The sequence below is a fragment of the Colletotrichum jinshuiense genome, chromosome 8, assembly GCF_051148585.1.
Source record: "Colletotrichum jinshuiense chromosome 8, complete sequence".
Taxonomy (NCBI): Eukaryota; Fungi; Ascomycota; class Sordariomycetes; order Glomerellales; family Glomerellaceae; genus Colletotrichum; species Colletotrichum jinshuiense.
The window spans coordinates 529596-541723 of record NC_139315.1 but is presented as its reverse complement, the minus strand read 5'-3'; the positions used below and the strand labels follow the sequence as shown (position 1 = coordinate 541723).

The following is a 12128-nucleotide window of genomic DNA, read 5'->3' as shown; positions in this document are numbered from 1 at the left end:
CGTCATATTATTAACTCAGTCTTTTTTATTTGGTGCCGCATACCAAGCTTACCTATATTACATCCCACTCTATCTTCAGAACGCACATCAGTTTTCGGTTATACAATCGGCTGCAATCTATGTTGCTCTGGTAGTATGCCAGTCAGTGTTTTCAATTTTATCAGGCCAATACATATCTCGTGTAAAACGATATGGAGAGGTCATTTGGGCGGGCTTCGGCCTTTGGACACTGTACGTAACACATCATATGAAGCCTCATATTTTCAGGAGCTGACGAAAGATTTAAAGGGGAGCGGGTCTGACGTTGATCTATGATCGCAACACCAAACCCGGAATCATTGTCATCCCTTTGCTCATTATTGGAATTGGCGTTGGTTTTATTTTCCAGCCAACTCTAGTTGCTCTTCAAGCACACTCAATCAAGTCTCGTCGAGCAGTCATCACATCAAACCGCAATTTCTTCAGGTGTGCCGGTGGTGCATGCGGTCTGGCTGTATCGGCGGCGGTGCTGCAGGCGACTCTCAAAGCAAACCTTCCGCCAGAGTTTAGCCACCTGGCTAGCAATACGTACTCTATACCAGAGTTAAGTGACCAAGACATGTCAATAGTCTTGGATGCATACATGGCAGCAAGTCGAGCAGTGTTCATTCTTCAGATACCATTAATTGGCTTGTGTTTAATTGGCTGCTTGTTCATCAAAGATAGAGGGTTGCATCCTATCGATGATCCGAAACCAAGCGACACGACTAGTGAGAGTCGAGATGAGGAAGAAGGAATTTCGCACGAAAAAACGACCAATAACACTAATACATCGACCGAAGGCCAGATGTTGTCAGATAGCACAAGGCATTAGGGCACCATGCCGCTTGAACATTTTCTTTTGACACGTTCGCATACTTGGGCGTTTAAGGGGAAAGCCAACAATATGAATAATAGACATTAATCTTTTATACCGCTGTTGGCATGCCGGTTCCAGTGGGCTTGTGCTGACCGCCTTGGTCATGGCGGAGTTGTCGCCATTATAATCGGTGACACATCGGGTCAAGCCTTAGATCTCCTTAGAGTGGCACTAATACGTGCCGATGACCCTTTCATTGTAATTACTCTGGACAGTGGGGTTGTAGGCGAATAACTGACTGATGGTCAAGCACGTGCCCCGGAACGTGCCCTCATATGCAAAGGCATCAAGGTTATCAACCGCTTCAAGTCGGGAAGTCGGGAAATTAAGTGCAATGCACTTTTTACCTGCTAGCCTTTTGAGGTGTAGGTCAGTCATGGTTTCTGAATCATTCAGTATCAAGCAAGTGACGGAGCCGGTGGGTGCCTGCGGGGCCCAGTGGGGACCGGCGCGAGTCCGCGGCAGCCCGCAGAGCCGAAAAGCTTAACCAATGCGTAGTAGGTAGTGAGTGAGTGTCCTGAGAATCGTAATCCGGAAGCAGCATGCCGACTATACGGGCGGAGTGTGATTGGACAAGCAATAAGCCATCCTCACTGCCTAGTCTGGTTAAGCAACATTACTAGGCTCTATACCTTGTGGCGTATAGTCATATTGCTAGTATGACAACTGTGTACTAGCTTTGCTGATTTTAATTAGACATATAGTATCTAAAATAAAATACGAAAAGCTTCCTGTTCTAAAGTCCACATTATATTATTTTTCGCCGAAGCAGCCGGAATACCATACGAAGAAGTCATGGAGCCATTGTATATAAGGCACTCAAGGGTCGTATGAAATATTGTTTTCTTAGACTCCTTCACCAAGCCCCTTCTCTATCAACCTTAGCAATACCTTCTAAACTTACGTTTATAAACGTTATCCCCAATCATCGGTTAGTCCATTACTTACTTCTTATAAATATTCATTGTTTCTAATGTTGAGATAGACAATGAAGTCTTTCGGACCCATCGTACTGGCTATTACAGCCCTCAGTCGGGCTGCTTCGGCAGCTATCAAAGTCGAAGTCCGGTTCAGCGACCAGATGGTCAACGTTGGCAATCTTGATCTTTTCCAAACCACTTGGCAGAAGATCTATGGAGCGAGTGGCAATCAGCAAAGCGTCGTATCCGATAACACTTATCCAACAAATGACGACAAGTGCACGTCGCACTATACCGACCATAACGGCAACGCCCGGGTCATTATCAACGGCCAATGGGGCCGGGTCCCTGGCCTCGGCCCTCACGACTCACGTGAAGCCTTGGTCCAATCAATCTGGGAATCTCTGAAGCGTGGCAGCGACAAGGCAGCCTGGGATGTCTTTACAAACTGCTATGGCCTGACCTGGCAGGAAGGCGTTCCCTATTGGAAGACACCAGCCTGCGGAGCTGTTGCAGCGACTGTTAGCCAACAGTGCCAGTGCCCGATAGGTGGTGCTCAATGCCAGTACCACTCTATGGGGCATAGGGTTCCCTCTATCATTAAGGCCAACTTGTACCGCGACGGGGTTCTTCTGGCTGATAGCCTCACAATTCAATTTTCGTCGCAAGCGGTTGAAGAGAAGGGCGGCTGCGGAATAGTTGGAGTCATTGCCAGTGGTATGGCAAGCTTTGTTCCGGGAGTTGGATCCATCTTTTCGAAGGGAATTACTATGCTCTGCGATAACTGAGCATTACTTGACAATCTCGCTCCTCTAGGGGCCCAGAGCAAGGCGGTTCATCATCAACTTACCTTGCTCTAGTTACTTTATTGTCTTCTCAGGTGATGTTTGAGGTGGGCTGGCTGAGTTGGGTGTTCAGGTGTAAGGGGATCCTATCAACTAAATAGACATACAACCTAAATACCAAGAATAGAAACTTAACAGTTGGAAATAAGAAACGTTCAGTAATGTGCTAAATGCAGGCAGAATTGTCTGTAACTGCATTTTATCTCCGTCACAGCACAGCTCGATGATTGGCGCAAGTTTCAGAGCGGCGCTCTTGCAGTCCTCATAAGCAATGTTAACAGAAGTGCAGGCATGTTTACCTACACTAATTGATTTTTTATTCATTGCCATAATCAGTTATATTCAGTCACTATTTCAACGAACTTCGGAGATGAAGAAATACAGTTTAAAGCAGTTAAAAAAGAAATTTTTTGATTATAGAAGAGCTGTTGGCGGAGTTAAGCAAATTGTATATAAGCAGTTCAGACTTTAAACAAACAGTATAGGTTCTTGTGACTTGACATTAAGATACAGACTAGCCCCGTGATTCTGATTGGAGCAATCAGAAAACGGATTCCTTGGCCCCAACACATTGATTGCAGGCACATTCACGAAAATAGATATTACGTTGTTTTAATGGGAACCGGTGTATTTTTTGGAACCACAGTTTTATGGCCCAAAGGTTAACGGGAAATGTACTAGTAACCATTGCTGATCTTCAGTCAGTGTTTGACTCATGTCCCACATCGCCATTTCATCGCCATTTAATGAGAAGAGAGCAACACAGATCATTAGTAAGCAACGATGAAATCAGAACCCGCTCTTCCCCAACACGGGTTTTCGGTGTGCTGTTGGGGACCAATCAATTGATGGGTTTGGCTTCCGAAGGCATTGCCGTAAAAATGACACTCGAGCCGTTACGGAAACCTGCCTTGAACCAATCCTCGAAAACAAGATCGTAACAGAATCCACCAAGCAGTGCAATCCCCACACAAGCCGCATGTGTGAGGGGGAAAACCGAGGAATGAGGGAGGAACGGAAACAACGCCGAGCCAACTGTGCCGTGACCCGATGAGTGGGGATCATGGGATCGAAGTCCCCCATCCCCTAATGTACCTCTTGTACCAGCTTTCGTGGGGGTCATTTGGGGGTGGGGGATCTGTGGAGGTCATCGAGGGGACGGGGAAATGGAGCACGGCCCCATTGATCGCAAAACCTGGAGGTGGATCAGACTAACATAATGTGTCTCCTTATGTCGGAGTTTGGCGGCAGACATAGACCTGATAAAAATCAGACGTACAATCCCAAGTGCTTTTACAAACAGTTCAGATCAGTGCACACTTCAGACGGGCTCAATTTCGACCGACGTCAATCTTGAGCACTTCACACACACCTCACAGCTGCCTAGACATCATGGCCAAGATCAAATCGGTACGGTATTACCGGGTAAAGCCTCGCTGGCTCATGGTGAAGATCACCGACGAGAATGATGAGTATGGATGGGGTGAGGCAACACTCGAGGGCCACGACCTGGCTGTTGAGGGCAGTCTTGAGGAGATGATCCCGAGAATAGTTGGCCTTGAAGCAAAGTATGACCTCCCTCTCCAACCTTGGCAAAATGATGATTTGGATGGAATTTTCGTTCCCCCCCCCAGTTACTGATTGTGGAGTAGCAATATTGAGCACATCTGGCAGCTTTTCTGGAGACATGGCTTTTACCGAGGCGGCCCTGTCTTTATGTCCGCAATGTCTGGCATTGACATCGCGTTGTGGGATTTGAAAGGTACGGTGACAACGGCCTGGATACATTGAATCAGTAGCTGACTTTACGGTGTGCGACGTATAGGACGGACATTGAAGGTCCCCATTTATGAGTTGTTGGGCGGCCAAGTCCGTAATAAGGTTCAAGTCTACTGCTGGATTGGCGGCGACAGACCATCAGATGTTGAGGCAGCAGCGTAGGTGACATCCAGGGCGAACCAAGAGCAGCCATACTGACCCTTCACAATAGGAAAAAGCGTATTGAACAAGGGTTGACTTGCGTCAAGATGAACGCCACAGAAGACCTTAACTGGGTCGACTCGCCTAAAGTACTGAAGGCCACTGTTGAGCGACTCAAGCAGGTCAAGGCTCTTGGACTCGACGCTGGTCTCGATTTCCACGGCCGTCTGCACAAGGCCATGGCAAAGCAGCTTGCTAAGGCCCTTGAGCCCTACGAGCCCCTTTTTATTGAAGAGCCTTTGCTGTGTGAACACCCCGAAGCCATCAAGCAACTTTCAAACCAGACTACCATCCCTATCGCCTTTGGCGAGCGTCTCTACACACGATGGGATATCAAGCGCTTCCTTGAGGACGCCAGTGTCGATATCCTTCAGCCCGATATTGCTCATGCTGGTGGAATCTCTGAGACTAAGAAGATTGCGACGATGGCTGAGGCTTACGATGTGGCGATTGCACCGCACTGCCCGCTTGGCCCTGTTGCGTTTGCGGCGAGTGTACAAGTGGCTTTGTCAGCGCCCAACTTTGCCATTCTTGAGATGAGTTTGGGCATGCACTACAACACTGAGGCAGGAGACATTGATCTGTTGACGTATCTGAAGAACCCTTCGGTTTTCGACATTGAGGGTGGTTATGTCAAAGCGCCCACAGGCTATGGACTGGGCATTGATATCGACGAGGAAATGGTGATTAGGATCTCCAAGGAGACGGAGCCATGGCAATGCAAGGTTTTCCACGGCCCTGATGGCAGCATCCGTGAGTGGTAGTGGATTTATATGAGGACGTCATGACGCGCAACAGCATTGTATCAGTTATGGAATTTGAATCATACGAATGTCAAATAATTCTTATTCAACTACATACAAGACAATATCTGTGAAACTTGTTTTCTAATTGAATGACCCAATGGCCAAGTGTTCAATGAATCAAAGTATATTATAATTGGATACAATGCTATGGGATGATCAGGTTGAAAACAAGTTTAAGAAATGGATTTGGCACTCCGGCTCAAGCAATACAGGACATGTATTACGCTGGCATACCACAAAATAGCCAGCTTACCTGAGCGTTTCCAGTATCAAGTGTCGTCAGCAAGGGTCTTCTCGAGCAAAGGAACACTCTATGACAGTGAAAAGAAACAAAATAGCTCCAAAAGACGACACATATAATATTGGGATAAATACAAACGAACACCCCCACGGAACATAAATCTTTTGAGGAAATTCTCCGATATCCTATTACTGAACTCCACTTCTATGATCTACCATGGTTTAGGAACCTGTGCAACAACTGTGGTGCCGCCAGCCAGAATAGGGGCTAAGGCGGGGTTCGCTTCTCGGCAGATCATAAGTTACTCCCGATACGGTCATGTTCAATCTCTTTCTCGGGTTCATCCCAGTATAGATGTCATTGCCGTTGCGGCGTCTAACCAAGTACATACATGAACATAGAGCTCATCGGCCCATCCAGCCCCCATCAACTGTAAGCAACTCTCCCGAAACGTACAGACTCCCCGCCCCCGCAAGAAACACCGTGGCACCCTTGAAGTCATCTGGTGTGCCCCATCTTCCTGCGGGGATTCTAGCCAGGATACTCGTCGCCCTCTCGGGGTTATTAATCAGTGCCTCATTCATGTCTGTCGCCACGTACCCAGGCGCAATGGCGTTCACATTGACTCCCTGGCTCGCCCACTCGTTGCTCAGCGCCTTGGTTAGCTGCGCAATGCCACCCTTTGCTGCTGCGTACGCGGGTACCGTGATGCCGCCCTGAAAGCTCACGAGTGATGCCACGTTGATGATGCTACCACGATGGCCGTTGACCGGATTGGGAGTGCGCGTGAGCATGTAAGCGCCAAAGTCGCGGCACAGGGTCCAGACCGTCTTGAGGTTGACCTGCAGGACCTCGTCCCAATCCCCCATGGGGAACTGGTGAGCGGGGTGTCTGCGTTGGATGCCCGCGCAGGTGATCAGGATGCTCACATCATAGCCATCGGCTAGAATGCGTTTCGTCAAGCCTTCAACCTGTTGCTGATTTGATAAGTCTGCCGTATAAATGACGGCTTTTCTGCCGAGGGCTTCAATTTGCGTCTTTGTTTCTGTGTTGCTCTCATCCCTCTGCAACACTGTTAGCTTCGCATGGGGCTTGAATACAACCAAATCCTACCTGAATCAGAATAATATCTGAGCCAGCTTCTGCAAGAGACACTGCCATGGCTTGGCCAATGCCCCTTGTGCCTCCCGTGACTACTGCCGTCCGGTCTTGCAGAGAGAACAGCTTTTCCAGAATGCTCGCCATTGTTGTTTGTGCGTGGTGTTATCGTAGAGATTCAATTCATGGCCATCTCATCACGAATTAGTGCAGGCTTCATATCCATCTTCCCTTGACGGACATCATTCTGATACTTGGATCGCGAAACCCCCATCCTAGAGCACGTGGAAGACCCCCACCCCCACGATAATGCTCTCCTATCCCCGCATTGTTCCCCGTCAGCTAGTTCCGACCATCGGCTGGAGGTGGGTTTGTGTATTAAGCGGGCCCCAGTTGATTCGTGTCCTGTCGTGTGTGGTATGGAATGATGGGTCTGGAAGGCGTAAGGAGCGTATTGCCAAACACACTAGGTACGTGAGTCGTCATCCTGAAGGGGACCTGCACATACGGATGCACTTAACCTGGCTTGGGAGGGGTAGAGTCTAACATTTCTCGAGAATGCATGCATCAGACCATTTCCGATCCAGGACCCCCTCCTCACGGATTAGTATCCTTGCCTTCGCCCCGCTCTCCGCACCAAATACGGGGTGAATGGGGGTCAGCCCCGTTAGTTCAGCCCCGCAGAGCCGCTTGGGCAGCGGACTAGGGACAGACTAGACGCTTGCGTGGGGGTCAGCGTATTTTTAATCCTCCTAATGGGTCGTGTGATCTCAAGTTGTTGGCACACACCATCGTGGAAGTTGACTAGGTATTACTTTGGAGCAAACAGGATGCGAAAAGAAGCGGGGTTTGGTGAGAGGCAGAACAACAGGAAACACAAGGCGTTTGTCATGTGTGGCAGGACACGTCATGGGGGTATCCCACCCCCGTTGAAGAAAACTTTGAGGTGAATTTTGGTACCACGATAATATTCGACACGATTTTATCTGAAAGTTCTGTTCAAGGAATCGATGACAAAACCATTATGTCGTCTTCAAATTGCTGTGATTGGCGGACAAGAGCAAGTTGCAGATGGCTTTTGCTCATTTTGGAGTAAAAGGTTGTACATGTTGGGAATTTCACCTATTCAATTGCAACATGTATGACAGACGTCCAGATGTCTGATTGCGGCTGGGAACTGGGGGATTGAAGCCCTTCCCCACGGTAAATCCACCTGCCGCATTTGATGGAGCCCCCGAAACTCAAAAGAGTAGCCACAAACCCAAAGTTTACCGCCATTTCTGGCGTGACTGCGCCTACGAGGCGTCTTCCATAGAGTGTACCCAAGAACAGCAATCATTATACGATCCATGTCGGCTTTGGGATTGCTATATCCATGTATCTTGCTAAAAATTGACGCCAGCTCGTTAATGTTTCGATTTAAGCTGCTAAGGGGCAAACTGGGACCAAAAACGCCGATTCGACAACAAGAAAAAGGCAGGCACGCAGCCATGTGGAATTCAAGCAATGAGGTGGTGAGATATCTAATACCTTGGATGAAATCTTGTCAAGGTATGGGTGGTGGAAACAAGCATGCAATGGGCAAGTCATGTTGAAAAGATGATGAAACAATTTCGCTATCATTCTAACAAAGACAGTATACGGAATCTATATTCAATGTTCTTCACTGTTGAAGCGTCTTCTCAACCGCAACGAGTTCGGAGAACCCGTCAATTTGCTTCGTAAGTCGTTCACCTTCCAGCAATGCGCAGGGCTTTCTCGGAAGCCCTCCATAGTTGTAGTACTCCTGCAACGCTGCCTTGACTGAGACAAAGCCACCTTGGATGGCCGTCCAATCACCTCTTGCAACGACAGCTTGCAGCTCTCTCGCCTCTGCCAACTTGTTTTCGTCCCACAACTGCATCAGCTTTGCGCAAGCAAGAGGCGCAATATTGCCTGTTCCGCCGATGATACCATGACCCCCGACGACCAGGGTCTGCAGGGTGAAGTCAACGCTGCCACCGAACGTGCGGAACGGGGTGGTGCCAGAATCGCCTTTCTTGGGAGCTGTGGCAGCGGCAATCCGCGCCAGCTTGCCCGTGTTACCGCAAGTAAGCTTCACGCCGACGATGTTGGGGTGCTTCGACAGGGTGATGATAGTATCTGAGTTGAGATCCAAACCACTGCATGCCCCTGGGTAGTTGTAGATGAGAATAGAAATGGGGCTGGCGTCTGCTACTTCACGGAAGTGTTGCAGGATATGTTCGGTGGAGAGGAGGCCTCCGTAGTATGCGGGGGGGAGGACCAATGCGTAGTCGCCTCCGGATTCTCCTGCTTCTTGGCAAAGTTGGATGGTTTCTCTTGTCGATTGTGCGCCGCAGCCGACTATGAGAGGAAGATCGCTTCTTCCAACCGAGTCGAGAGCGGCTCTCGTGGTTCGGTTGATGAGCTGTCGCTCAGCATGGTCAAGGTGCACGGCTTCGCCATTGGAGCCGTGAGTAACGAGGCCGGCGACGTTTGCCTTGGCTAGGCGGATGGCATGAGCCGTTGTCGTTTCGACATCTACTGAGTCATCGGAGCGGAAAAATGCTACTGTTGGGACATAGAGGCCAGGTGCGAGAGCGGGTCTCGAGGAATGGCTCGTTCCATTCCCGTTTTGATGGGTTGAGTTGCCGTTTGCTGACGGGGACATGTTTGGAATGGTGCTACTGGTTTGTCGGGCGGGCGGACAGAGTACGAGAAACGACTACAGGAAGAGACGGTTAGAGTGGAGGAGAGTAGCTGAGTTTGAGGTTCAAAGTGAACAAAGCTTTTGTAAAAAAGAAATGATGCCGGTACGGAAGGGTGTCACACCAGCGGAGCATGGATAATCCTAAAGTAAACTTTCGCCTCCCCGTGTCTATGGAAGTCGTCGCACCTCCATGCAACCATGTATCCAACCCCCACGCCAAAGGGCAATATGTTCGTGATCCGAGGCATTGAGAATCCGCCTACCCCCCACAGATCGGTGGAAACCAAAGATCCAGATTATCCCGCGGGGGCATGGTACCAATAGGTACGGGCTTCCCGGCCACCAGGCTAAGAGAATCCCTCACCTAATTACCCCATCAACTCCACTGTTTCTCCCCCACAGACTTAGCCCAACAGATCATCTACTAACTATTTGGACTGCTCCGGCCCGGAATCAGCGTGTTGATCAGTCGAGACGGTGACATCCGTGGTGGGAACGGCGTGGTTTTCCCTTGCGCACGCGACTCGCTGAATTTGTCGCTGATTGAGTTTCTGCTGTGTGACGCAGACCCTATGTGTTTTCCCCGTGGGGGTGCTGTGTTCCTGCTCATCAGTCATGCGAGGTACGAGGCTCAAAGAAGAAAAGAAAGCATTCCTTTTCGCTTCCGCTAACCAATCGTGGGTTGGTGGGTGCTCGGCCAGATTTCAGATTTGCAATGGATCAACATCGGCCGGCTGTGTTCGGCAACGCAACCACGCAACCCAGCATCCCATCCTGACCGCCGCCGACCCCGGTTGCCTCCCACACGCGATCAGGTGAGACATTGACGAGCTCGCCGCGGGGAACTGGCATTCCCGGTTTCTCGGGCGCCTCCCACCCGGAAAAAAGAGCCCGATTCTGCTTGACTGTATCCAATCGGGGAATATTTGATCACTAGCGGACGTTCGCGGCGTTCGCCGGATTGGATGAACACCCTGCAGCGCCTAGGCAAAGCCGATTCAACCACCTCATCCCAAGAGTAAGGCGCAGATGACGGTGGCACAGAACAAAAGTGCATGATTTCCCCAACACCTCAAGAGTCCAGAGCCGTCTCAAAAATCTGACCGTCCCGGCACATGTCGGTGGCCAACCACCACGGCCTAGCTCGCCCGCAGCCTGTGCAAGATGACCAATAGAATTACGTAACTGAGGCGAGGATGTGGCTTACTTGACCGGACGTTATAAGTGGCTTTCCGTACGTTGAAGATGTGGACCTTCAGGTCACATCACGAGGTTTCGTCTAACGCTCCTGGTTTTTTCTTCTTCTTCTTCGCCTGTGCTGTCGTGGCCTTGCGGGATCGCGGCTTCACACCTTTGGTCATGCCCCCTTGAATTTTGAGTGATGAGCAATGAAAGAGAAATTGCAGACATCACGCTTCAGTTGTTGGCCAACGCTGAAGAGAGCACGCAGAACGAGCAGGGCAGAATGCCTTCCGCGGCGCTGACATCGCGATTTCGTTACGGACCTCCAGGGAGCAGCGGGGTACCGACTCAGACTTCATCCCAGCATCAATATTCGCACCAGATCGGTTCAGAGATTACACCTAGCGACCGAGAGAATGACTTGGGTGGCGGGGAAACGCAATGCCAAGGATCATACGAGCACCGAGGCCGGCACAAGAGTTTTACGGATGCAGCATCCGCAGCTCACGGACAGCTGATGGAGGGTGCCCCAAAACGATCAGCTCTTCCGCCGACGGTAGCTACGACAGAAACCATGAAGAAACTGAGCACATTGCCCATTCGGAGGGCATGGAATGCCAGCGCCGACCATGCATCATCAGGCGTCTCGCAAACGCTTGTACAAGAGGCGATAATGCTGCACGAACGAGGTGAGGTGCAGACTCCTGAGCAGCAATGCTCCAAATGCCGCAGGGGTGAAGGGATCTCACCTGAGTGCATCAAGATCTCGGGCATCCACAACGGAGTATGCAGCAATTGTCTCATGACATTGGCGTTTTCGCGCCCGGGATTGGCAGCAAGGGCGATCCGGAGCTATTCTGCCGAACGGCGATCCATCTCGGCCACGATGTCCCCATCCATTCCGAAAGAAGACCTCATAGCCGTCTGGAACCTGATTGCAGGTGTCATATCAAGGCAACCACAAGAGTGTTTCTTTGATGACGGGTCTGAACCCTCTGGGAAAAGAATTGAGGACGCTGCCCGTTTGGTCGCACGGTCAGCAGATGAATGGGGGCATAACGTCAAGGAGGAAGGTCCAGATCCGGGAAAGACACCAAAAACGCCATCCGAGAGGAGCAAGCTTGCCAGACAAGCCACCCGAATTCGAGAAACGGCGTTACAAATCGCAGAGTGCGCAAAGGATTGGGGTGAAAAGTTGGAAAGAAAAAGATCATCTTCACAACTTCGGAAGTAGAAGTAGGAGTTGCGGTTGGACGGAATGGGATCGGAACCCGGGTAATTTTAAAAAGGGCGAGCTTTGATCCGGGGGAGGGATCTCTGACTGGAGGGTTATGTCAAATAACGAAATTCCCAAAAGCATGGCAAAATCATTATGCCTGTATTCTTTTTGGTCGCGTCGCGGGTATCCATTGTTTACATAATGAGGAGGATGCAAGGCAGTCAGTGCG

At 50.0% G+C, this 12128-nt stretch overlaps 4 protein-coding genes across 4 annotated transcripts; 2 read left to right on the top strand and 2 right to left on the bottom strand.

Moving 5' to 3' along the window:
• Positions 1-1886: 1886 nt before the first annotated feature.
• On the top strand, positions 1887-2606 carry EsH8_VIII_000155 (uncharacterized protein; the record flags this gene model as incomplete). The annotated part of the gene is made up of 1 exon (XM_083269197.1): positions 1887-2606. The coding sequence occupies one exon, from the start codon at positions 1887-1889 to the stop codon at positions 2604-2606; it is 720 nt and encodes a 239-aa protein (XP_083128965.1).
• A 1449-nt stretch (positions 2607-4055) lies between these two features.
• On the top strand, positions 4056-5407 carry EsH8_VIII_000154 (uncharacterized protein; the record flags this gene model as incomplete). Its single annotated transcript, XM_083269196.1, has 4 exons — positions 4056-4231; positions 4316-4425; positions 4489-4600; positions 4654-5407. The coding sequence occupies 4 exons, from the start codon at positions 4056-4058 to the stop codon at positions 5405-5407; spliced, it is 1152 nt and encodes a 383-aa protein (XP_083128964.1).
• Positions 5408-6094: 687 nt separating this feature from the next.
• Positions 6095-6935, bottom strand: EsH8_VIII_000153 (uncharacterized protein; the record flags this gene model as incomplete). The annotated part of the gene is made up of 2 exons (XM_083269195.1): positions 6095-6754; positions 6804-6935. The coding sequence occupies 2 exons, from the start codon at positions 6933-6935 to the stop codon at positions 6095-6097; spliced, it is 792 nt and encodes a 263-aa protein (XP_083128963.1).
• A 1516-nt stretch (positions 6936-8451) lies between these two features.
• Positions 8452-9459, bottom strand: EsH8_VIII_000152 (dihydrodipicolinate synthase family protein; the record flags this gene model as incomplete). The annotated part of the gene is made up of 1 exon (XM_083269194.1): positions 8452-9459. The coding sequence occupies one exon, from the start codon at positions 9457-9459 to the stop codon at positions 8452-8454; it is 1008 nt and encodes a 335-aa protein (XP_083128962.1).
• Positions 9460-12128: the final 2669 nt, after the last annotated feature.